This window comes from Polypterus senegalus, chromosome 7 (assembly GCF_016835505.1).
Source record: "Polypterus senegalus isolate Bchr_013 chromosome 7, ASM1683550v1, whole genome shotgun sequence".
NCBI lineage: Eukaryota > Metazoa > Chordata > Cladistia > Polypteriformes > Polypteridae > Polypterus > Polypterus senegalus.
In genome coordinates, this window is record NC_053160.1 from 119,137,752 (window position 1) to 119,164,438 (window position 26,687).

Genomic DNA, 26,687 nt, shown 5'->3' on the forward strand with positions numbered 1-26,687 from the left:
AACATTCTGTAGCTTTTATGGTCTTTCAGCTGTTTATTGGACTACATTGTTTTGAAAATGAATATACAAAGCTTTATACTAATTCACTAGGTTTTTATCATAGCACATCATCAACATAAAAAAACGGTCTTTCCCGTCTATTAAAAATGTACAAACTATAAGCAAATAATTTGTTTTATTTTTTGTCTTTGATCATATTTTTAATGCCCATTTTCTAGTTTTAACTTCTACTAGCCCTTTGTCTGCTTCTACTTCTATACTCGCTGTTGTCTGGTTGGAAAATAAAGTGTTTTTTTTTTTTTTTAACTGTTTGAGAAAGGTCGGCATGGTGGCGCAGTGGTAGCGCTGCTGCCTCACAGTTAGGAGACCTGGGTTTGCTTCCCGGGTCCTCCCTGCGTGGAGTTTGCATGTTCTCCCCGTGTCTGCATGGCTTTCCTCCCACAGTCCAAAGACATGCAGGTTAGGTGGATTGGCAATTCTAAATTGGCCCTAGTGTGTGTTTGTGTGTGTCCTGCGGTGGGTTGGCACCCTGCCCAGGATTGGTTCCTGCCTTGTGCCCTGTGTTGGCTGGGATTTGCTCCAGTAGACCCCTGTGACCCTGTGTTTGGATTCAGTGGGTTGGAAAATGGATGGATGGATGTTTAAGAAAAATATAATTTGAATAAACCACAACTTTAAAAATACAAATAAATTAAGAAACAATGAAGACTGCTTGTCTTGTGGTCTTGTATGTACTTTATCATTCGGTTGACGCTCGGAACCAGCCAACTCTACTTCATTTCAAAAGTAACAGGGGCGTGGTGGTGCTCAAACATAAAGAATGCTGGCAGTCACCTCCAGTTCGCCCTCTGGTGGTCGTTCTGAGTGTCAACTGGATGATAACATGCATACAAGACCGCAAGATCACCCCCCACCCTACCCAGAAGGGGTGGGTTAAGGTTGATTTCACCCTACAGTATTTAAGTCGACCAATGAGAAACATCTATACCAAGTTTCATGAAAATCGCTCCAGTCTTTCGGAAGCGATACACACACAAATATATTGACTTTAATATATAGGGTGGTCCAGATCTAATTATGCAATTTTCATTATGCTATAACTTATTAAGTTTATTACATAAAAAATCACCCGAAACATCCTGGACCGTCGAGAAGTGTGCAAACTGACGACATGAAGAATCGCCTTTGCGCCAAACTGGAATCGTCCCCGCATAAATCAAAGTCATTAAGATGATCTGGATCTGCATAATTAGATCTGGACCACCATGTATATATAACTAATGTGTTCAGTTAGAAGATGTCCCAGGGAATGATTTTGTTGTTGAACAGCAGAGATTTCAAAAGTCTAATTATGGGGAAAAGTCAAAGACAACAGCAGAACTGGGTACCTTCAGTTGTCTAATCTTTTCAGCATATTATATGGACTAAACCAATCTCAAAGTTCAAGTAACACTAAATACAATTCAATATATTTCTCAAAGTGATACTGTTTTTTCACTTGACTGCTTGAGCGTGAAGTCTCTTGACAAATTTTGTTTCTTGTTACTCAAACTTTGAATAGTTTGCCCTGCATGCCACCTTCTTTTAAATGGCAATCATTTGAATGTTCTGAACCACACAGATGCATGTTTTGATGGTAATGCACTGTTTTCACAAAATATTACACATAAAGTCAAAATCAAACACATGTGATCACACACTGATTAATTTAAAAATCAATTGTTGGAATCTGGCAGCATGAGATTACTAGTCCTGCCATAGAGTTTAGTTAATTCTGTCATTATATTTTGGAAATGTTGCTTTATGCAAATAACAAAGCACATGCAAACACTTCCTTTTTTCCACAGCATTTTGGACAGATCAAAATGAACATATATGGTATTATCAAACTTCATTTCTGTTCTTTTTTAGTGACTCAGAAATCAGCTTTTTGCAGATTGAGAATTTAAATTAAGAAAACACAAATGTTGATCAACCATTGAGAAGTGAGCCCTAGTGACACCATAGCAGATGATATTCTCAATTTGCAACACACATTTATAATCATATTCTTTCACAGAAGAACAAAAGCATCAAGTCTTTCAAGATTTCTAAGCAGGCCTTGAGAAATGTATAGAAAAGTGGAGTGACCACACAGAAAATGTACAAAATTAATGTAAAGTCATTTTTTTACAAATGTCAGTGAAAAAGAGTTCCATTTTCACAAGCATTATAGTTGCTTATCAACTGTATTTTAAGAGTGTTTAAGTTTTATTCCTTGTAAAGATTTTTCTGCACCTATTTACAATCTTATTTTCACTTCTGTAAGCACAACATTTAACACTTTTAGCAAGCCACAAAAATAAAGTTCAAATGTTTTTGCCTACCAACTAAATCGACAAAATTGTGCAGCAGTGCTGTTTGATGTCCAGTATTATCAGGTATTAAAGCCACTGCACATCAGAATGTTACTTTCTTTACCATAATAGCTTGGCTACCCATCTAAGATGGGTTGAAATCTAAGAAATCATCGTTGACCTCAGTATTAATGTTTGTGGAACACCATCTATTGGCAGTCATTTTGTGATGCATGTAGTAATAAAACACATTGCATCTGTCATTTCAATACATGGCGCATCACAGACATTTGTAGTTATAAAATACATTGCATTTGTCATTCTAACTTTTATGTTGCCACTTATAATTATAAGCATTAAAAGGATAGATTAGAGATAGCTTGCTCTCTTTCTCCCCCCACTCCAGTCCCCCCGTCCCCCCATTTTGCCTCCCCACATGAGGCTGAACCACACTTCATAAACTCCCAGTCCTCTGAAATACCTAGACACTGAGCATGTCCAAAACAAAAAAAGCCCCCCAGCAGTGGATATTAGCACTGCTTTTATGAATCCCATACCAAATGGCATATATCAAGTACAAAGGTATGTAACAGACACACAGATGTTTGTACTTTTATTATTGTGATGGGATAAGCTGATTTCTGTCGGTCCTGCAGTTACTCTCTGTTGGATTTATTCAGCATTAATGTTGTGTGTCGACCCTGTGACTCTGTTATATGCCATTTCATAAAAGCAATGCTAATGATTGTGATACACCATCTGTTGGAAAATTGAGACATAGTCACTAAACGGACACACAGACACATGGGCACTTGTCTATTTATTAATATAGTAACACTCTCACCACTAGTCTTGTGTATTATCTTGTAGAAAGATGATGTTTGCACCACCCATGAATGGTCATCTTTAGACATAAAAAGTCTTCTTAAAATACACCTTGTGGATTGTAAAATGGAGAGTGGAATAAATATGTTGTGTATAGAGGGAGAAGAAACAGGGAGAGAGAAAGCTTATCCTAGAATCAATGCAGGAACTACCCAGAGTACACTCTGTTAATTTTAAACTAATGAACCCAACATGCACATCCTTGGGAAAAGCTCTGCATCCATTCCAACATCAGAGAGACTGCATGGCTGCCAGGGTTGTCTTCATATAATGTACAGCAAGAAGGCCTTATGTTTGCAGCTACTTTGGAAGCTTAAATTCGATTCTAGCTGCTAAAAGACATTTTTTGTGTTTTTTTACAATACATCATTACCCTTCTACATGCTGCAAGGCAGAGTGTCACCAGAAATGTGTCCAGCTTAAACAAAAATGAGGGGTCCACACAGACAATTGATGCATGATTTTGACCTAAAGAACTTGTGAACCTGGAGGATGATTACACATGTTAGCTTTAACTTTAAAGTAGCCATGCAGCAACCCCTAGGCAGATTTTATATTGTAGCAGTGAGAAGCTGGTTTTAAGAACGTTTTGAGAAAAATCCTTGCCGTCTCATTAAAATTTCTTTGCATGTGCCCTTTATTTGAGACTTCTGTGATTTTACTAATAAACACCACCACAGTGCAGTCTCTCAAGTTTAAGTATAAAGGCGCAATTCTAGTTCAGTTAATATCTACATAGGTTCTTCTATGTCCACATACTTTGGTTTATTTCCATATCCCAAAAATTCATCTACTGGACACTAAATTAGCAGCCTGTGAGTGAGCCATGCAATGAACTAGAGCCCTGTTTGGGGTTTATTTCTGCCTTGTGCCTAATACTGCTGGGATGGGCTTTGCCTTATCTTGGCCCTTTATTGGCATTACAGTAACAATATACAATACCTAAAAAAAGTTTTCACATTTTAGCATCATATAATATTGGATCACAATGGATTTAATTTGGCTTTTTTGACACTGATCAACAGTTCCCTAGCTTGAAAACCATTAGTACAGACTATATACACTCACCTAAAGGATTATTAGGAACACCATACTAATACGGTGTTTGACCCCCTTTCACCTTCAGAACTGCCTTAATTCTACGTGGCATTGATTCAACAAGGTGCTGAAAGCATTCTTTAGAAATGTTGGCCCATATTGATAGGATAGTATCTTGCAGTTGATGGAGATTTGTGGGATGCACATCCAGGGCACGAAGCTCCTGTTCCACCACATCCCAAAGATGCTCTATTGGGTTGAGATCTGGTGACTGTGGGGGCCATTTTAGTACAGTGAACTCATTGTCATGTTCAAGAAACCAATTTGAAATGATTCGAGCTTTGTGACATGGTGCATTACCCTGCTGGAAGTAGCCATCAGAGGATGGGTACATGGTGGTCATGAAGGGATAGACATGGTCAGAAACAATGCTCAGGTAGCCCGTGGCATTTAAACGATGCCCAATTGGCACTAAGGGGCCTAAAGTGTGCCAAGAAAAGATCCCCCACACCATTACACCACCACCACCAGCCTGCACAGTGGTAACAAGGCATGATGGATCCATGTTCTCATTCTGTTTATGCCAAATTCTGACTCTACCATTTGAATGTCTCAACAGAAATCGAGACTCATCAGACCAGGCAACATTTTTCCAGTCTTCAACTGTCCAATTTTGGTGAGCTTGTGCAAATTGTAGCCTCATTTTCCTATTTGTAGTGGAGATGAGTGGTACCCGGTGGGGTCTTCTGCTGTTGTAGCCCATCCACCTCAAGGTTGTGCATGTTGTGGCTTCACAAATGCTTTGCTGCATACCTCGGTTGTAACGAGTGGTTATTTCAGTCAAAGTTGCTCTTCTATCAGCTTGAATCAGTCGGCCCATTCTCCTCTGACCTCTAGCATCAACAAGGCATTTTAAGCCACAGGACTGCCGCATACTGGATGTTTTTCCCTTTTCACACCATTCTTTGTAAACCCTAGAAATGGTTGTGCGTGAAAATCCCAGTAACTGAGCAGATTGTGAAATACTCCAACCGGCCCGTCTGGTACCAACAACCATGCCACGCTCAAAATTGTTTAAATCCCCTTTCTTTCTCATTCTGACATTCAGTTTGGAGTTCAGGAGATTGTCTTGACCAGGACCACACCCCTAAATGCATTGAAGCAACTGCCATGTGATTGGTTGATTAGATATTTGCATTAATGAAAAATTGAACAGGTGTTCCTAATAATCCTTTAGGTGAGTGTATATATCATGTATAAAAGGTTTGGCTTATCTAATATGAATGTTCTGTTTGAAGAGAATATGAGGGTGTATTTCCTACTGCATGCAAATACGAGCACAAAGAGCACAATGAGGTCTTTGCTTGTTAAGCTAATCATGAAAATATAAAACCAGATCCACTTTGCAAGCAAAATGTTTGTGAATGAAGCCAGAGCTGATTTCTGCACATGTGACATGTCATTGTGTTTTACTGGTATCTGCTATTTTTAAACCACTCTTCGGAGCATCTGCAAAGAGGCAGGTCATAATTATGATGGATTAGACTGCGGAGTTTGGCCTGTGCACAGTAATTGTTTCACAGATGCTGGAGATGTGACAAGCATTCATAATTATGGACACCAGGAAAAGTCAATGCTTTCTGTGCAAATGATGCTTTCTGTGTATTTGAGTTAACTGAAACTGTGGAAGATTTCCAGCTTTTGAAACACAGGGATCATTTTAGGTTTATTATAAGCATGTCGTAGCTCTTTCCTGTAAATCTACTTTTGAAAGTTTCTCCGTAATGATCTGCACAAATTGTCTTGCACAAATTTCCAGATACACCAGCACAAATGATGCCAAAATGCAAAACATACATCTAAACTAGATAACACAGATGTTTCTCCATTTCAAACACTTTATTATAAGCTTAAAAGCAACCATTCACTCATTTCCTAATTCTTCTTTATCAAGGTCTCCGTCTCAACTAGCCAGCAGCAAGACAAAAAACAAGCTTTAAGTGGATGCCATGCCATTATAGAAATCAGCCCTGGATGAAATGCCATTCCATGGTAAAGGCAGACTTACTAACATACCAGCTCCCAATATGTGGATCTGTGGGATGAGAGAGGAAATCAGGTTATTAAGAGAAAACACACAGATGGACAAGGAGAACATAAAGACACCACTCAGGCATTGATCAAGCTGGGAATTGATTGTGCATCCATTGAACAAAACACGAGCCACAGCACTAGCCTGCTTCAAGCATACTTAATACTGTAAACAGTAAATGTTAGCTCCTTTTGGTTATGCATGTAATTAGCTTGCAAATTATTGTACATTTCCTTTAATTAAAATTCACTTTTAAGCATTATTCAGTTCAGGCATTTTAAAATTAATTGTGCATAATTATTACATTTCTATTTTAGGGAAGCTCTCATTGAAACGTCAATAGTAAATGTCACAGGTCTGCAGAACCAAAGCTGTTTCTGTGTTCGTTAGACACAGCAGTCACACAGTCAAATCAGGTCACACCATTAAATAGCAGTGATTGGCATTTATGTGTCCCTGCTGATAGAAGACACCAGTTCTCAAGGGCATTTCTAGAGACAGCCATTTTCTCTGTGGATTAGCTTGATGGAAAGGCATCCTGGTAATGCTGAGAGTAAATAATGAAGAAGCAGGCAAGAGGGAGGCGTGGACCTGATAGAGAAGCCTCTTATGCATTTTGTAACACAGGAAGGGAAAAACCTATTTGTTTCAAAAAAATGTTAAGTGAAATATGGCAAAAAGTGATAGCACAGGAAGAGCATTCAATAAAAGAAGTGGTATGGAAAAATACACTTAAAGAAGGTGGCATTTTTTTTTGCTTTCAAGGTGAAATATATTTAACTGATTTCATTTTTACATTAAAAAATAAGTGATTTATTTCTATTTTTAGTGTTCTTATTTTTCCACTATTTATAATTAATAAAAGGAAATTAAAATGTTAAAATTTCAAATCACAGTATCTGCTTACTGTGTATATCTGTGTATATTTTTTAAAAAATTATATACTTTTGACATTTGAATTACAATGCCAAAAAAGTAGATTTCAATCAAAACTACATTCATCTGTTTATGTTGTACATCAAGTTGCATCGTATTGAATCAATATCAACACACATTCTCTACCTAAATTTGAAAAAGCCCAATATGCAGCAGTCCTTCCTACACGCAGAGAAAGAGGGAGGCTGGGAACATCCAGCACATAACAAACCATCTCAGGACCCCAAATTAGGACCCAAGTGCAGCTGTGCAACAGGTCACACCTCAGCACCACAATAGTTTAAATGGAATGGAACAGTGTGAGTTTCTTTTTAAATGTCTGGAGTGCCAATCCTGCCACCGACGCCCAAGTTTTCCCTGTAAGTTGGAGAATCTGCTTGCAGGACTGGATGCCGGTTAACGTCATACTCAGGACAGAGCAATTGTAGGTTAAGGGCTTTGCTCAATCAGGGGCCCAAAGGAGTGGAATCACTTCTGGCATTTACAGGATTCTAACTGGCAGCCTTCTGATTGCTGGTACAGATCCCTAGCCTCACAGCCACTACTCCACCTCGTCCGCTATAAAGTGCACAGTTACTCCAAAAGAAAATGTGATCTTCCCTAATTGTAACTAAAATTAATTATGGAACAGGCACAATCTTATAAATAAAGGTGCCAGAGTTGTTCTACAGGGTGATGTCATAGCAGAACCATTTCCGGTTCCCAAAAGACTCATCCACATCAAGATTCTAGAAAGAAACTTTATTTATTTGATCCACAACAGCCTCCATATACTAAATATCCATTGATAGATGGTAACAGATTTGCGAAATACCAGTGGATCGGGATTTTAAAAGAACTCCTACTGCACACAATCACACAGGCTAAATCCAGATTTTCTTAATCTGCCAGGTAGCCTACCAAAAATTAAAGATTTCAAATTTTCTCCATATTAGAAAGTTTTTTTTTTCAAAGCACAAAGAGCCAACATCCTATGTAAAGAACACTTTTCAGAATGAAATGATGCCTTGTCAAGCACTACTTCTGTGAAGAACCACACAACCCAGTAAAGAACTATAAAGTGCCATTATAGAACCCTTATTATTTTAAGAGTGTAATGTGAAAATACTATAACGTAGAGTGAAATATTCCAAGTTTTTAGTGGCAGGATGTGGTCCCAGCTGGTGTTTCTGTCAGACAAATCAAAGTCATTTTACATCTAAAACTATCAAAACATTTACTTTACAATATGTTTTCCAACATGATTTTCATTTAGGGCATTACCAAAGCATATAATCTATGCAATTACGTTCATTCATTTATTGTATTTTCCACTGCTTATTCAAGACTAGGTTGTGGGGGCAACAGTCTTGGCAGTGAGGCCAAAACGTCCCTTTCCCCTGCCATACTAGCCAACTCCTACTCTGAGTTCCCAAAGTGTTCCCAAGCCATCTAGGAAATATAATCCTCCCAGTGAGGCCTGGGTCTTCCCTAGGGTCTCTCCCCTCTTGGTTGTGCCTGCAAAACCTCCACAGGGAGGCATCCGGGAGTCATTTGTATTAGATTCCTGAACCACCTCAGACGGCTCCTCTTGTTGCGGAGGGACAGAGGCTCTGCTCCTAGCCTCTCCTGGATGCTTCTCACTCTATATCAAGGAGATAGCCCAGAAACCCTGCAGAGAAAGCTTATTTTGGCCATCTGTATACATGATCTCATTCTTTCAGTCATTACCCAAACCTCATGGCCATAGGTGAGGATAGGGACATAGATCAACTGGCAAATCAAGAGCTTCACCTTCTGACTCAGTTCCTTCTTCACCACTATTTACGTTATAGTGACTGCATTAAGGTATCCGTCTGTTGATCTCACCACCCCTTTTCCACTCACTCATTAACAAGATCCTGAGGTACTTAAATTCTTCCACTTGAGGCAGCAACTCACCTACCATTGGGCAAGGACAGTTCAACTTTTTCCTACTGAATACCATGGCCTCAGATTTGGAAGTGCTGATCCTCATCAATACAACTTTACAATCTGTTGCAAACTATCCCAATGCGCACTGGAGTTTATAGCTCGATGAAGACAACAGGAACATACCATCTGCAAAAAGCTGTGACACAGTTTTAACAGTTCTGAACTCGACACCCATCCCCTCTCCATCTGTACCTTGATGAAAACCACAAACAGGACAGGAGACAAAGCACAGTCCTAACAGAGTCACATACCAAATGGGAATGGTGCTGATGTTTTTCCAAATATGCGGACACAGCTCTCCCTGTGATTACACAGAGACTGGATGGCCCTTATTGAGGGCCCAAAACCTTAAACTCTTACAAAACATCCATAGCAGAATCCCTCTTAATATATGGTCATATGCTTTCACTTGGTCCACAAAACACATGTAGACCAATTGGGCGTACTCCCATGCCCCCTCCAAGATCCTCACGAGGATAAAGAGCTGGTCCACTGTTTCACGGCCATGATGGAATTCACATTGCACTTCCTGGATCTGAGATTACATGACTGGGTATAGTCTCCTTTTTTCTACCCTGGCATAAGCTTTTCCATGGGAGGCTGAGAAGAGTGATCACCCGATAGTTGGTTAAAAATGTGGAGTACCACACCAGTCTTCCACTTTAGGGGCACAGCTCCTGATGATCACACAATAGTAGTTAAGCAACTCTGCAGTGGCCGGATGCGATCCACCCAGAAACCCTTGGCAATTACAATAACATTAATTTATATAGCACATTATAAAATGAAAAGTGTAGCTCTAAGTGCTTTGCAAATCATAAAATAACTATAACAATTACAAAAACAAACAGATGGTGAAATCTGATAATCCCCAACGATGGTTAACTTAAATTAAATTATGATTGAATTCTTAAAAGGTTATAATGACAAAAGTCGATGTCTGATTTGAAAACATATGCCATGATTACAGATCCAGGGAGGAGAGGATAAGAAAAACTCAAACTGGAGAAAATTAACATCTGGAGTTTCCAATGCAAAAGATCATCCAGACCACTTGGACACTGTAGAGTTCTTAAACATGATGCAGTTATTAATTACAGTCTGCATATAATGAAAAGTCCAGGAAGAGCTGAAGCTCTAGGGATTATTAAAGTGGCAGAATCCTTTATCCTTTTCAAAAACAAAAGCAGCTGCTGAGTACTTTAGCCAGGTGGTAGTAGATAGGGGGATGTTATCAGACGCTTGATAGCATCATTCGCAAACTGGATCTTGTCTTGAATGTAATCTGGATAATCTTAATTGAGATTGATACATGCGATGAACACTTTTTAAATGAATCACACCATGCTTTGTGCAAATTGATGAAGAGTGTTTCAAAGCTGATTTCCATTTATTATGTGAGATTCTAATTAAAATATTCCATTCCTGTTCGTAACTTAGATCATTTGGGGTGCACTCTTGGAAATGAGTTGATTTGTAAATGCTGCCTCAATGTTCATCATCACTGGATTGTTTCAGCTACAGATACTGAATGTAGCTTGGGAACTGCTGCATCAAATTATTATTGTGCACCTGAGCAATTGATAATACCATGTTCATTATGTTTGCATCATCTATTATTATGGGGTGATTGGTGAATTGGCATTCATTAGCAAGTACAAGAGCACAGCACAATGCACAGAGTGAAACATCTGGACAGGATTTCCTTTCCACAGCTATTCCACACTTTCTGCTTCTTTCTTTTGTCCTAAAGTACATATATTTACAACCAAATTATAAAATGAAAAATAATTTGTACTATGCTCTTTCTACTTTAGTATTTGCCCCTTTTATACACGTTTTTTCTAAATGAACCAAGTAACAATTGTATATATTTTTTAATATGATTTGCTAATATACAGTATAGGGATACTCTGATAAAGACACAGGAACTTTGGAAGGATATTCACTTTGACAGTGTTACTTCCAGCAGCAAATATGAGTCAGTCTGATTATTAAATTATAATTAAAACACTGTGGTATGCTTTCGATGAGACTGGGAAAAGGTCATTTGTTTAAATAATTGCCTTTTGTAACTATAACTTCCAAATATATGAACTGTTTGACATAAGGAGCAGGTAAAGTGATTTAGTTGAATCTTACTATTCACTGGAGACAGAGATCCTATAAAAAACCCTACAATAGTCTGATGGTTATTATTTAAATGGATCTCCTGAACAAAATGCTATTATCTAACCTCAAAGAGCTGAGATGTAACATCACTTTTTTCCAGCTGAGTTCATGACTGAGACGTTTAATGTTCCAGTTTTCAAAATTTAACCATTAACATTTTAACTGTAATTAAAAATTCAAAATTTTGTTTGCCTTCTTGGAATTTCTGCAAAGTTTTAGCTAGTGAGCTTAGCAACTAGTCATGTCTTAGAATGAGAGAATGGGCGTAAAATAAGATGAATGTTGCTTGCTCCAAACCTTGTCCAATGCTGTCTTCTCTCCTTCCCCACAAATTGTCAAACACTTGTTCTCCTCCATGGAACCTGACATAGTGAAACACACAAATGCTCTATGACAACATTTGGTGAAATCTCAAAAATTTTTTATTACTATAAATGTTAAGAGGTGTTTAAAATAAAAACCTGGATTAGTACTTAGCAGATAATAGTAAAAAACTCAAAAGTGAAGCACTGGTGAGAAACAGCTTGGGATAGCACACCAGTCCATTGTAGGACCCCCTCACACAAACATCCACAGAGGGGCAAAATTGTATTTACCAGTTAACCTAACCTGCATATCTTTGAACATCTTTAGTTTGTTCAGGGGATGAATGGATGGATAGTCATGTCATGTCATGTTCTTGGCTTGATGACAGAGTAAAAATTTCTTGGACTGATGCTTTAGCCTTGCCAGTTTCACATTGTGGGTGAATAAGAATTGTTATAAAAATAGAAATTGTGTTTGATAGTATAAAAATCCATTAAAAACAAGTAATATGCAATTCCAGTAACATAGAGAACAATACAAATGTAAAGCAGCAGGAAGTTGAGACCCTTTCAGAGAATGACAAAGTAATTCTGGGTATCACTCTTGTTCTCATCTGGGTCTGACAGAGATAAAGAGCCGTCACCAATGATGACTGCTTAAGTTACTGTGTTTGTTTTTTTTTCCACTCCACAAGCCAAAGGTATTAAGAGGCAAGCCTGAAGAGCTGCAATTGATGTATTGATTATCAAAAATGGATTAAGCATTTTATTTTTTTGTCTGTAACTTTAACATTTTCATTAGTAAATAATTAAGATAATAGGAGCCTTTTTGGTGCCTCACATCTGTTTATTTAGGTAAACAGTTGAATATGGGTTTTTCACACTGTAGCATAGTTGTTTTAAGGGATCTGATGTACCAAAAACTTGCTCCTTTTTTCTGTTTTCTTCCAGCATATTTCTTTTCATATTTACGTATATACAATTCTGTGTCTTTGACATTGCTTTCTTGCAAAGGTTCTACTTTTAATTTTCTAAATGAAGATTTGATCACAAAGAACATATTTCTAAGTAATTGTATGTGCAGAAAACTCTGAAACCACAGCTTTTAGTTCAAATACTACATTCACACAAGCTACATAAAAGTGGTACATTAACCCACAATTGTAAAAGAGACGCTAGTAGAGCCATATATGAAAGGAGCTGTGAAAAATTCAGATTTCTAATCTTTGAGTATTAAACATTATTGAAGCTGACATTTTTTTAAAGGACAGCATTAAACAGCACTTGTTTCCTTTTCCTGTTTCACACAGGCCAAAAAAATATTTTCCATTATCAATCAAAATCAAATTCTATCTTACTCTACTGTATTAAGGTGATCAACAAATCAGTAGGATAAAAATGTACATCATAGTCTACATAGAATATAGAACATTTGATAACTAGTAGTTTCATGTTGTAATTGTGCTTGATTTATATAGTTCTTTTTGTTATTAACCCCCGAAAAATCTTCCATACTCCCCCTTGTGGGTGACAATGCTACATTGTTTCCAATATGCCATTTTAGGTGCATTTACATATAAATAGAAAAGCACCTATTGCAGTAGCCATGTCCGTCTGTCCACATGAAACAACTCTGACCCCCACAAACCGAACAGATTGCATTCTACAAAGTTTTGAAATGTCAAGATCTTTCATTGAAAAACATTGGAGAATCAGCAAACTCGTCTTCAACTTACGCATTAGTTTATTGTTTCAATTTTGTTTTGATAGTGGTTACATCACTTTGCATATTTTCTTCTTTTTCTCGTCTGCCAGAAATGAGGTATTGAATTGGGGATCCATTGATATTTACTGACTATCAACTATATTGAATATTTATTTAATAGTAAATTAAACAAAACTGTACTGTAATGGCAGCGAACACAGCATTCCAGTGAAAACCACTCCTCTTTAAATTAGTTCCCTTAAGAGCATCAGAATTGTCAACCTCTTGAAAATATGATAAAACACTCTTAATATAGTAACTTAAAAATGGAAAATATTGTGCCTAATTAATGAAAAAATAATCAAATTTACATTTATGGAACAATATTCTCAGTTATAACTTATCCCCCTTTGTCTTTTAGGTACGGTCAGAGGGCAGCCTTGTGGATGTGTCCAGGACAAGACAGATGGAACAGGAACAGGCCAATCATGTGGCAGACAATAGACTGAGTCCGCTATTGGTAGGGAATCCCAGTAAAGTACACCAAACCGAAAAATTCACCCCCAAATTGCAAAATGGAAATCAGTCACCTGACCCCCACCAACAACTCCATCGAATCAATGGAGAGTACACATGGCTCCAATATAAAAGTAACCAAGACACGGGTCAAATGAAGAGACATCAGGAAAGCTGTTTGAGTCCTATGGAAATGCAGAATCAATTGGAAAATCCCCAATGTTTAGAAAATGGTGGGAATAAGCGCTTTTCTAGTGACTCTTCCTTACTGGGATATCATCAGTCTAAAAAGTTAAAAGTGGACTTTGATCTTAAGATTGAAGAAAACAAAATGACAGAGACGTGGAATGAGACGAAAGTTGCAGAGATGGAACCTAAGCAAAACACTTTACCAGATCTCACAAAATTTTTGGATTGTCACTGTGATGGTCTGGAGTGCCCTGACCACCTTCAGAATCATCAGAATGATCACACACTGGAAAAACAATTTCACTGTTACAACGGTAATGTTTTCTCCAGAAACAACCAGGTGCCAGAAACCAACGGTGCTACAGTTTTTTCTTCTTCTTTTTCTTCTTCTTCTACAACTACTTCTTACACTTATTCTTCTTCCATCAAGGATGTACATGATGATTTGCTGGAAAAAACACTGTCTCAGTATTTTCCACAACATGTTTCCCCTGAATTGCAAAAATGTATATCTCAAGAACATTTGGGCAAAAGTCCAGCGGATTTGCAATGCGAGGCCAAGCATTCACCTTGTACATCACAGATGGACATTTTACCTCAAACCTCAGTTTCTACGCAGCCACAAGTGCCAGAAACGGTATCTTCAGATGTCCAATCCCCCCGTGTATGTAATACACCAATTGGTAACAGTAGCATGAATGCTTTCCAAGTAGTGTCTCAGCTGTCACATGGACACAAGTCATATACTGCCCAATCCACACCACTTCATAAGCAGAATGTGGACAATACTGAGGCACAGATCCCTCAAAATATCTTATCACCAGAATCAGAGGGTAATGTGAAAATTCAAACTGAATGTTTGAATAATGATCATTTGACGAAGCCAAATATGCTTCTCGATAAGGGGACTTTTCCAGGTTTAAACTCTAGCAACCCATGTACTCAAGATGAGACAACTTTCACGGTTTGTGAAGACGGAACTGAGAAACCCATAGAGGAGAGCATGCAAATGGATGAATCCACAGCTGCTTCGTCTTCTTCAGATCTACAGGACAGATTACCAGAGCATAAAACAAGGGAAGACCAAAATACACCTAAACGCAGAGCTGAGTTAGAGTCATCTGTGCCTCCACCATTGCAGAACCATCTACCTCTTTCACAGTTATCCATAAAAGAACCAGAATCCTTGGAATTTGGTCAGCATGAGCATGGAGATAAAGCACTTCAGGGCCTAATGACCTCCCAAAAGCAAGGAAGGGAATTAGGAAATGAAATTGTATGCAAAGAAGAAACAGATGGAATACTACAACAGCCACACTCCTATTCTCAGATAGAATGGATCACACTCAACTCATCTCAGCCTCAGTCTCATGAGAGTCTTCACCAAGTCTGGGAAAATGTAAACTCTCAGTTACATCATCCAAAACAAGCACACAGTCAGGATCAAAGTCATTTGCAAAATCCAAAAGTTGAAGAGGCATGTCACATGCAGGCATTTAGTCCTGTAGGCATTCAGCAGCAAGACAAGGCAATCCAGCAAGCTTCACTGACTGATGCGGCTAAATGGCACAAAGAGAATGTAAACCACTCACTGTCAACTTTATTAGAATCACAGACTCAGCTAAGTACATGCCAGCAGTATTTTCATCCTCAGCCGCAAAAACAGAATTCGTTCCAACCTCAACAGGAGCACTTAAGTGAAGAAGTACAAGGCATACAACATCTGTTACCTTCACAGTTTTTGCATGAGCAGCCACATAATCAAAATATTCAACAGACACAGCAATATTTCTCTCAGGATGCAAAAGACAAGAAAGCTTCCCAGGTACAACATCTTGCTCATCAGCAATATGACTACCAACTACTAGAAGCATACAACAAATTGAAATTCTCCAAGGAACCACATCATAACCTATTAGCTAATGCACCTGATACAAATTTACCTGCAAATCAATATCAGCAATCAGGAATGCCTATGGGCAAACAGGCCTGCCAAAAGAACTTGGTGCAATCATATGGAAATATCAATGGTGCTATAAAAGAGGAGCATTACCAGTTCAATAAAATGCAGGATGGACAGCAATCCAGGTATTCTCCACACCCTGGAACCTCAAAGCAATATGCAGAGTCACAACAAATTCAGAGGTGTAACATTCAGCCTGGAAAAATGGCCAGCCATTCCTCTCCTTCACAGGAAGCACTCAAGCCTACACCAGGACAGAGTGCACTAAGCTATCATTCTTCAAAAGAGCATGGAATTTTGGAAGTCTATCCCAAGTCAGAATTGCGTGAGTCTTGTGCAAAATTTCCACAAGGACAGCTGCAAAGTTCGGCTCGGCATGCTGCACTGCGTTGGCACTTGTTGCAAAGGCAAGAGCAGGCTTTCCAGCAGAATTCAGGAGACTTTCAACGCATTCTTCAGTCTATTAAGGTTGAACAAAGCCCCCAGTGTGAACGTTCAGTGACATCACAAGATAGAGTTCTAGGAAATTCATCCATGAAAAATAAGATTAAGCAAGAGTTTCCACAATCTCATTGTGCTCAGCAGATACAACAGAAGAGTATTATTGCCACAATGGAACAACAACTTAAACAATATCACGTTTCTCCATTATTTGATAAAAAGCCAATGACCACAAAGTCACCAAAACAGGTAAAAATAGAAAACTGTGGCCCTATAACTATTCTGTCAACTAACACTAACTTGGCAACTGAAGATGTTAGAGCCTCAACCCAGAAACGAGCCAGTTCTGAGATTACTCCAACAAAGAAAAGTGGTCATAACCTTAATGTTTTTTTAGAGTCTCCCCTAAAGCTGCTGGATACTCCAATAAAGAACTTATTGGATACACCAATCAAAACTCAATATGAATTCCCATCCTGCCATTGTGTTGGTAAGTAAATTATATTTATTACTGAAGATTTGGTCTCTAATTATATATAATGAAATGAAATTTTCTGTAGAGAAAAACTACACATTGTAGGGTCTAAATATGTTCTCCTAAGGTTTTCCCAGCAAAATATGTAAAATTGTACATATGAATACTTAATCAGGTAACAATGAAACACCAACTGCCAACATGCATTTCAAGATGATAATTTAAATGGGTACATCCTGTAGTTTGCAGCATTAGCCTATAACAGTATAACAGGCTAGTCAAACAAAATGATACTTTCAGTTCTTCAAGCTCATTTGGTGAGCAAACAGCTAAATCCCATTACCTCTTCCAAATACTTTTTAAAGTTTTCAGTGCTTCTGCTTCAACTGTATAACTTGGTAGTTTACTCCAGATTCCCATGGCCCTTTGTGCCAGAAAATGGTCTTAATTGCTCTTCCTCTTGGTTTTTACAGATGCCTTTGAGTACATCAATAATGTCAAAAAAGTTAATAGTGCTATTAAGCAAATGGCTCATTTAAAGTCTCTTCATGTGGCAGACTTTGTCATTCCTGCATATGCTGTCACAATCAAATTCTTCCATGCTGAAGATCACTAAGCTACTTGCATACACCTGTTTCTGTTGACGAGAAATACAATGCAGGTCTACACTTTGACAGAATTTAACTCTGCCATACATACTCTTATCTATCATTTTCCTCTACACAACACACATGTACTCATTCATTCATTCCTTCATTCATTTATTTACTTTCCACAGTCACTTACTCTGTTATATAGTGCTGGATCTGACTTTGACAGTATCAGGCACAAAGCAGGAATAGCCAACAGTCTCCTATAAGACTATTTTAGAGTTATGAGATAATGTAACCCCTACAGCTTTGGAATAAGTAGAAGACCTGGAGTTCCTGGAGACAAACAGCCCAAAAAAACAAGGAGATGTGCGAATTTCCACACAGATAGTGAAAGGACCAGGATGTTAACATATGACACTACACCTCTGATGAAGTGGTCCAAAATCTGGTGAAATATATACTGGATCAATTTAGCATTTCTGAGTGAAAATACTATTTCATCAAATAAAGTCATATTTTTATGTTTTTTTATGTTTTCTCCAACTCTTAGCTGCACTCATCTATTTCAATTGGTGGGTAAAGGCAACTGTACAGTAAAACAACAGCATGAGACAATATCCAGAAAAAAACTAACCATAACCATTCACACACCTACCATTGTAAAATTGTCTGTTAACACTATATTTCAGTTTCACAGAGTCCATAGGGGAGTGTCACTGGTAACTTTTTTAATGAGTACATTTCATCCCCTACATTTTCAAAACAAATTGTTAAATAAACCATATCATGGCCTGGCGCTAAAATCATAGTCGCTTTCACTCTCTAACATAAAAATAAGAGGAACATCCACAGTCAATTTGTTGGCAACATTGAATCTTGAAATGGGGGTGTTCATTGGGACTGGGGTCCCAAGGAAAGCACGAGGTGTCACATAAAAGGACTTTTCCCCTGTCATTCAGGTAGGAATGAGCAGTCAGAATTGAGATCTTGGGCCAAATGCAGGATGACCAATTGTCTATAATTATCATTAAACCTCTTATTGCTTTGAATATGAACCAAAAGCTATACATTATAAAAAATACCGAGTTTACATATTAAAAATTCATTTGTAATGCCATTATTTTTATGTTATTTATGACTGCCAATTGTTCAAAACATATTGATAAAATGCAGCTATGCAACGGGTAATCTAAATCGGTCAATATAGCACAGTAAAAAAACATGGAAATAAGAAAAATATGGAGCAGGATTTCACATATGTTAGATTCAGATGGAAAGGAGCTGAACCGTTTCAGTTGTGACAAATTTCAAAAGGTTTTAAGGTCCAAGGGACACCTAAGATACCTCTAGTTTGTTCTGACATGTTTCTTTAACATTACCGGCCAAACTAAATCGAATTTCAGAGAGAAAACTAGATGTCCATCCATATTAACATTAAGCAAGAAACAACCGCACTGTACTTTTTTATGTAGATATTCATTCACTGGTAAAGACTTTTGGCAGTTTTCTCAATACTTCATTGACACACCTGTGAAATGTGGCAGATTTTTTTATTAAAACAAAAATCATCTGTTAACTGGTTTTAAGTTATTTTTTAATATTTTTATATTTTATATTCAACCAGTGTTATTAGAGAGAAGAATACACGTGAGGATGTGGAAATCTGTGGTACTGAATGGCCGTGGGTGCAGTCTGCATGTTCTGCCATGGGTTTTACTGCAACAATTAAAAGCCACGAAGGATAGGTTAATTAATAACTCTAAACTGGCTTCGTATGAAAGAGAGTGTAGCCTGTAGAGGACCAGTGTCCTGTCCAGATTTGCTTCTTGCATCGCACCCAGTGCTGCTGGCTGAGATAGCCATCAGCTTCACATTACTCTGGACTGGATAACCTGGTTTGTAAATTGATATGTGGAAAGTATTAATGACCAATTTGCATGTATGTACATATATTCACAATTCTGCCTCAAAACAAAAGTTGCCATTCTGCAATATAACTCTGACTGTACTGGCTCAAAAGAGACAGTAAATATCACTTAGTGAGAGGACCAGGAGATGTGATGTAGTCAAAGTACAAGCCAATTTTGTTAGCCAGAAATCTAACCGATCTTTCATCAATCCAAAGCACTAACCAAAAACTGAAATCTGAATGACATCAGAAGAAGTCTTTTACACCAGAAAACACACCAAAGATTTGTTCACTATTTAGTTACTCTGTTCTCAGATGACACAGAAGTGCATGTGGTAACCTGTATATATATTCAGGATGATGGCATCACATTTTCCACAACCCTGAGTAGCAAATGCCCAAAAATGTCAGTGCCCATAATAAAGATAAACTGCTGTTTTGGTATAATGCAACTATTTCAGGAAGCTTTATACTAAAATATCAAATAGTAAAACTGAATTCCATGGGTGACAAAAAAAAAAAAACCTAGAAAAACACACGTAAAGGCAAACTCTGTATATTGTAGCACAAAAAACAACAAAGACGAATTAACATTTGCATGTAAAACATCTTTACAGATGCAAGTCTACTGGTTATGAAGTTGGTGAGGCAGAAGGGGTAGGTCCAGGAATTATGTCATGTTCATGCGAAGTGTTGCCTTCTGGATCTGGAGAGGGGAAGGAAAGGAGAAGAGTTACAAAGTAGCGCCTACCCTTGGCTCTAAAGTAATCGTGCAGGCACATGTGTGTGATATATTGTTAAAGGTAGCAGAGAGAAAAATTTTTGGGATAGCCACCCCGTATACTTGAAACAAAAACGCAAAAATCAGCAATTAAATGGTCTTTACTGACTGAGTTCAAGATAGAACTGAATTAATAGTAAAAAGAAAACATTTTTTGGCTAGGTTGGAGGAAGTGACATCACTGGAGCTTGAACTGGAAGTGATATTGAGAGGCTCAGGCAGGAAATTTCCTCATTGGTTGGCAGGGGAAAGAGAGAAAGAGTTAGTGAACACTGCCTCCCCCTGGACTGGCATGTAATTACTGTAATTACACACACAGGTTAAATACCGAAGTAACAAAATTTTCACAATAATAAATACTTTTTGCAAGCCCAGACAAACGTTCATGTTAAATGAATCTTGTTTTAACAAAATGTAAATCTTAGTATAACAAGCATGAGAGAGACTGTTGCAAATTTCTGATCTCGGGCAGGCTCGGCGAGCGTGTAGGTGTGACATCATAAAGGTATAGCTGAATTCTGAGTCAGTGCTCCACTGAGCATCAGCATGGGTAGTTGTGTTGTGTGCGAACACTGTACTGTTCGAGTTTCATAGCGCTTCTCAAAGTTTGCTTTGAGATGAAAAAAAAAGTGAAAAACGGTGTAAATTTACACCGACAGAAAAATTAACAATCCTGGAAAAAGTTGATTCCGGAATGAAGAAAAATTATGTGGTGAAAGCATTTTGGAATCACACCATCATCTTCATGTAAAGACTTCATTCTCTATTTTCATACCTATATTTCTTTAAAAAATACATCTAATGTCTTGTTTTCATTTTGTATAAATACCTGTATTTCTATTTATAAAAATGAAATGTAACATCTGTTTCCTTCTTTATTCATAACTGTATTTCTATTTTTAAAAATATACAGCTAACATCTCCTTTTCATTCTGTTTTCATACCCGTATTTCTGTTTAAAAACTTACATCTAACGTCTTGTTTTCAATCTGTATTTATACCAGTATTTCTAATAAAAAAAGTTACATCCAACATCTTGTTCTCATTCTGTATTTTCATCTCTATAAAAAAAAGTTACATCTAACGTCTCATTTTCAAATAAACATTTTTTTGCAGTTTAAGAAGCGCTGTTTTTTTAAACAGGTATTGTCAAGCTTGGGTCACAGAGTTGCATGAGAGACAGGAAGATGAGTCCAGGTTTTCAAGGAAAATACAGTACTTTATTAATGTATAGACAAGGCAGGTAAAGTCTTAAGACTTCATTCGGAATAGGAGCCATTAGGAGCCACAGCATGGACGATAACCCTCCTTTAGGTCCCATCTTCATATTAGAAGAACACCAGCGGCTCACAATCACTGCTGTCTGGAGAAGTCAGATCAGAATAGTGTGAGGAAGAGCAGATCAAAGCCTAGTGTTAAATGTTAAACATTGTACGACTAGCACGGTATGCAGCAACCCTGATCCTGCAGAGGACAACCAATTGCTTTGCCCTTGGGTTGCTGTTTACCAGACACAGCAGAGCAGCTACAGAACTGTCGTTGTGCTGCTGCTGTTAGACATGGTGAATCACCAGCGGTCCCGGTCAAAATACAATACTGATTTTCCCCATATTCGTTATAACAACATTTCTGTTATAACGAAATATTTTTATGGTCCTGTGTGTTTTGTTATAACGGGATTCCACCTGTATGTATATATAGTTGACCTTGTGTAAGATTTTTTGAGAATATTTATCTTTTCAAAATATAGAAATCTTCACAACAACTTTCACATAATAATAATCTGTACATTAGTCAGATGAGACTAAGTTGTGTCAAGAAAGATGTGACTGAACAGTATAATAATCACTTCACTTTGACAAAAGTAATGGAAATCTTCAAAGGCGCAATGATTAATTGCTTTCAGAATGTTGTCCGTGTGAGAATAAAATTCGTCATCAAAGTTCATCAGTGGTTTACAGTATGTGTGCCAAAACCGGGATGAAAGTGAACTTACCCAAAACAAAACCACTAAAAAAAAGCATCACAGTTGGGCGTAAACAGTCATTCTAAACATTATTTTTAATTCAACAGACAAACAGACAGATTTTTTTGTTTTATTATTTATATGAGCAGTCACCAATTTAAACAATAATGAACAAATAATATACTTATAAGTCATTTATATTACAACATGAATTCCTCTTACTCATCATTTAAGAGTCAAGCTATTAAACATACTTTATTATTAAAATCAGTTGCCAACAGAAGGTTCTACATCCTATTGTGACTCTGTAGAGCAGAGTGATAATCTAATAGGGCTTAAGATCTCCATATCTTTACAGCATCTGTCACACCCCAAAATGAAGTTTACACATCTTAAATACTTCTGCTATCTTTTTCTAGCTGATGGTACTCATTTACTCATTGCCTAGAAGTCATTTAGCTGTTTCTGACATTCAGCCTCTGAGTCTACAGCTCTCATTTTAGTTTCTCCAGTCTTCTTTTTCTCCTGCCTATGTATGTGACTTTGGTTTCTGGACACACAAATTATCTTCAGTTAGCGCCTTAGATCATGGGTTTCACTTCACCAGCTGTTCTGCCCATGTTTATTTAATTTTTCAAGGGATCAAATTTTATATATCAGCTGTCATTTATTTTCTAATATTTCCACAGAACACACCCAGCTTAAAACAGCTTAAAAAAGGAAAAACATTTCAGCAACAGGGGAAAAAAGTAATTAGTGTGTTTGATAAGATGTCCATAGTGAACTGCGATTTAAAACAAATAATCAGATCCCTGAGCTGGTGTGGGTGTGTACATGCAGGTGCTTGCTCCAGGGTTGACTGGGCTGCTTGACTGATTGCACATTCACATGCAAATGCTAGCAGATCAGTCAGGTACCTCATTCACACTTTGGATTAGGCAGAGGACTACACCTCCATCCAATTGGGCTGTATAAAGAGAGCCTGCACAGCACAGATTTAGGAAAAAAGACAGGAAAAGATACAAAAAGATCAGATCAACGAAAATGAACAGCAGTTATGGAGAAGTTGGAAAAGAGGCAGGACAGTGAGGAACCTGTGTTGTCCGGAAAGGAGGCAGGTAGTCAGGAGTTTGCCCCAATGGAGCGAGTGGCAGGCCTGCACTCAAGTCCAGGACTGGTGTATGGGTGATCCTTAGAGGATCTGCAGGAAGGAGTAGGAGTGACCCCATTATGCAACATCTCCTCAGTGATGCCAACAGACTGGCTAAGGGAGATGTCCATGGGATTCGGAGAAGTGTCCTACTGGCACTGATGGACTGGCTAGTAGGACCCTCAACACAAGATAAAGCAAAAACTGCAGTTGTCAGCAGGCGTCTCCTCATACTGCAAAGTCTTCCTGGGATAAGCTGACGAGATGGCAGATTTCAGAGAGAGGCATTGGGGCTCGTGTTTAAAAGAGTAACCTGCCCTGATTTTAACCTTGGTTTTATTGGAATTATTCATTACTTTTAACTTCCACTGAACACTTAGGTTTTTTGAATTATTTATTTATTGAAGAAGATCATTTTAAGCACTGCACGTGTTTTTGAACAGTTTCCTATGGTTTTAATAAAAGCACTGAACACCTTTGCACCAACCCCTTGCTTAATGTGTTTATCCTCATTTGCATGGCTCAACTCGGTTCATGACTGTGAACAGTTACGGGTTCAGGAGGCTCTCAGAAACAACCAGGGAGCATGGAGTTAATCTGGACTGTCACAGTGTGACAGTTCATGGTAATTTAACTTTTGAAAATTAAATGTTGTTAAATGCAGGTGTGGTATAGCGGGTCGGCGGCTTCCGAAAAAAGATTGTGTTTATAAATCCGTACAGTAATCCCTCCTCAATCGTGGGGGTTGCGTTCCAGGACCCCCGCGATAAATGAAAATCCGCGAAATAGAAACCATATGTTTGTATGGTTATTTTTATATATTTTAAGCCCTTATAAACTCTCCCACACTGTTAACATTATTAGAGCCCTCTAGATATGAAATAACACTCTTTAGTCAAAAGTTTAAACCGTGCTCCATGACAAGACAGAGATGTCAGTTCTTTCTCACAATTAAAAGAATGCAAACATTTCTTCCTCTTCAAAGAATGCGTGTCAGGAGCAAAAAATGTCAGAGAGAAAGAGTGAGAGAAAAGCAAACAATCAAAAAATCAATACGTGCTTTTGGGCTTTTAAGTATGCCGAAGCATCGCAATAAAGCAGTATTTTTAGAGGAGCGTCCGTATCCTCTAGGCAAACAGCCTCTGTGCAAACAGCCCCTCTGCTCACACCCCCTCTGTCAGGCAGAGAGAGTGAGAGAGACGGAGAAAAGCAAACAATCAAGCACTGCACGGGAAGCATATCGTATATCATTGAGGAGTTTTATTTAATACGTAATACATGCTCTGAAAACTGAGGAAGCATGTACCATAAATTAAAAGACTCATTGTCCGCAGAAATCCGCGAACCAGTGAAAAATCCTTGATATATATTTAGATATGCTTACATTTAAAATCCGCGATAGAGTGAAGCCGCGAAAGTCGAAACGCGATATAGCCAGGGATCACTGTATAGCTGTGTCGTTCTCCGTGGGCACGATTGCTCGACCGCGGGGAGCTAATGAGGTGATTGGAGCGAGTCGCACCTGCATGTGTGGGTGCGGTTGTTCTTGTTTACCTCATTGGCTTCCTGCGGTGTGTAATTAAGACGCTGCTCCCACGGAGGCAGCCGTGTGTGTGTGTTTGTATATATATATAGATAGATGGATGGAGACGAGGGGAGAATAAATCGTGGAGGATGAGAGTGGAAGAGAAAGTTTGATTGAAAGTGGATGTGGTAAAAGTACGGGAAACAGCAGTTTAGAGGTTACAATCTGGCCAAAGGTGGAGATACCATGAGCTGGGGCCCCGCGAAGGAGCGTTATGCTGAGGCGCACTGGGGGCTAGTTTGCCCACTGAAAACCAGTGAGTTGGGTGAGCAGAGAGGTGTCCTCCCATGGGATGTGAGTCAGCAAAACATCAGAGTTCCTAGTCCAATGGTGAAAATAGAATTATGGCAAGTATTCTTGTGTTAGATGCTGCAATTGTATGTTACTTTATCATCATTGCAGCCATATTGTTTACTGTTGTTTTACCAATTGCTAGTCATGTGACACACAAGTCATGTGACATATGTTGTCATCACAGCCCACCTATATAAGATATAATCGGCACTAGGCAGAGTTTTCCTATCTCTAGGATACGTGAAACAACTAAAAATTCTACTGGTTGGTGTTGACTTTTTCACTGCAAATTTTTCACAATTTTCCACATTGGGGACAGATAGTTCTGAAACTTCACTCCACCTCCCTCTTGGTGCACCTCTTCAACCAGTCATCCTCTCCCATTTATTCCACGTGACCAAACCACCTTCATCTGTTTCTTCAACTGAAATTATTTTCTTGACAGTATTCAAACACTACTCCTCAGACAGCTTTCAAAAACCTTAGAGAGAGAGATTGAGATGCCAGAGAGATTTTTATCACAATATTACTTGGTTGTTAAGATAAGAACTTTTAGTTGAGGCAGGAACAAAATTAAGAGGAAGAATATACCAACATCAGTGACAACATTTATTTATATAACACATTTTCCTACAAAGAATGTACAGTAATCCCTTGCTATATCGCGCTTTGACTTTCGCGGTTTCACTCTATCGCGGATTTTAAATGTAAGCATATCTAAATATATATCATGGATTTTTCGCTGGTTCACGCTTTCTGGACAATGGGTCTTTTAATTTAGGTTACATGCTTCCTCAGTTTGATTGCCCAGTTGATTTCATACAAGGGATGCTATTGGCAGTTGGCTTAAAAGCTACCCAATCAGAGCATGTATTACATATTAACTAAAACTCCTCAATGCTCTCTATCTTTCTCACTCTCTCTGCCTGACGGAGGGGGTGTGAGCAGAGGGGCTGTTTGCACAGAGGACACGGAAGCTCTTCTACAAAATGCTGCTTTATCGCGGTGCTTCTGTATACTTAAAAGCATGTATTGATTTTTTGATTGTTTGCTTTTCTTTGCGCTCTCTGACATTCTCTGCTCCTGACGGCGCTCTTTTGAAGATAAGATATGTTTGCATTCTTTTAATTGTGAGAAAGAACTGTCATCTCTGTCTTGTAATGGAGCACAGTTTAAACGTTTGACTAAAGGGTGTTATTTCATATCTAGAGGGCTCTAATAATGTTAACAGTGTGGGAGAGTTTCTAAGGGCTTAAAATATATAAAAATAACCATACAAACATATGGTTTCTACTTCGCGGATTTTCACCTATCGCGGGGGGGTCTGGAACGCAACCCCCGCGATCGAGGAGGGATTACTGTAGTTCAAAGTGCTTTACAAGATGTAAAAGAGAAAGTTGCAA

The 26,687-nt window shown here is 38.2% G+C and overlaps 1 protein-coding gene across 2 annotated transcripts in view; it reads left to right on the forward strand.

The window, feature by feature from the left end:
• tet2 (tet methylcytosine dioxygenase 2) overlaps positions 1 to 26,687 on the forward strand; it is a 132,066-nt gene that overhangs the window by 44,193 nt on the left and 61,186 nt on the right. For both annotated transcript variants that reach the window (XM_039759189.1, XM_039759190.1), the window contains exon 2: positions 13,844 to 17,021. In XM_039759189.1, the coding sequence (XP_039615123.1) occupies positions 13,889 to 17,021 (3,133 nt within the window). In that variant the 5' untranslated portion in view covers positions 13,844 to 13,888. The remainder of the gene's footprint in view (positions 1 to 13,843; positions 17,022 to 26,687) is intronic.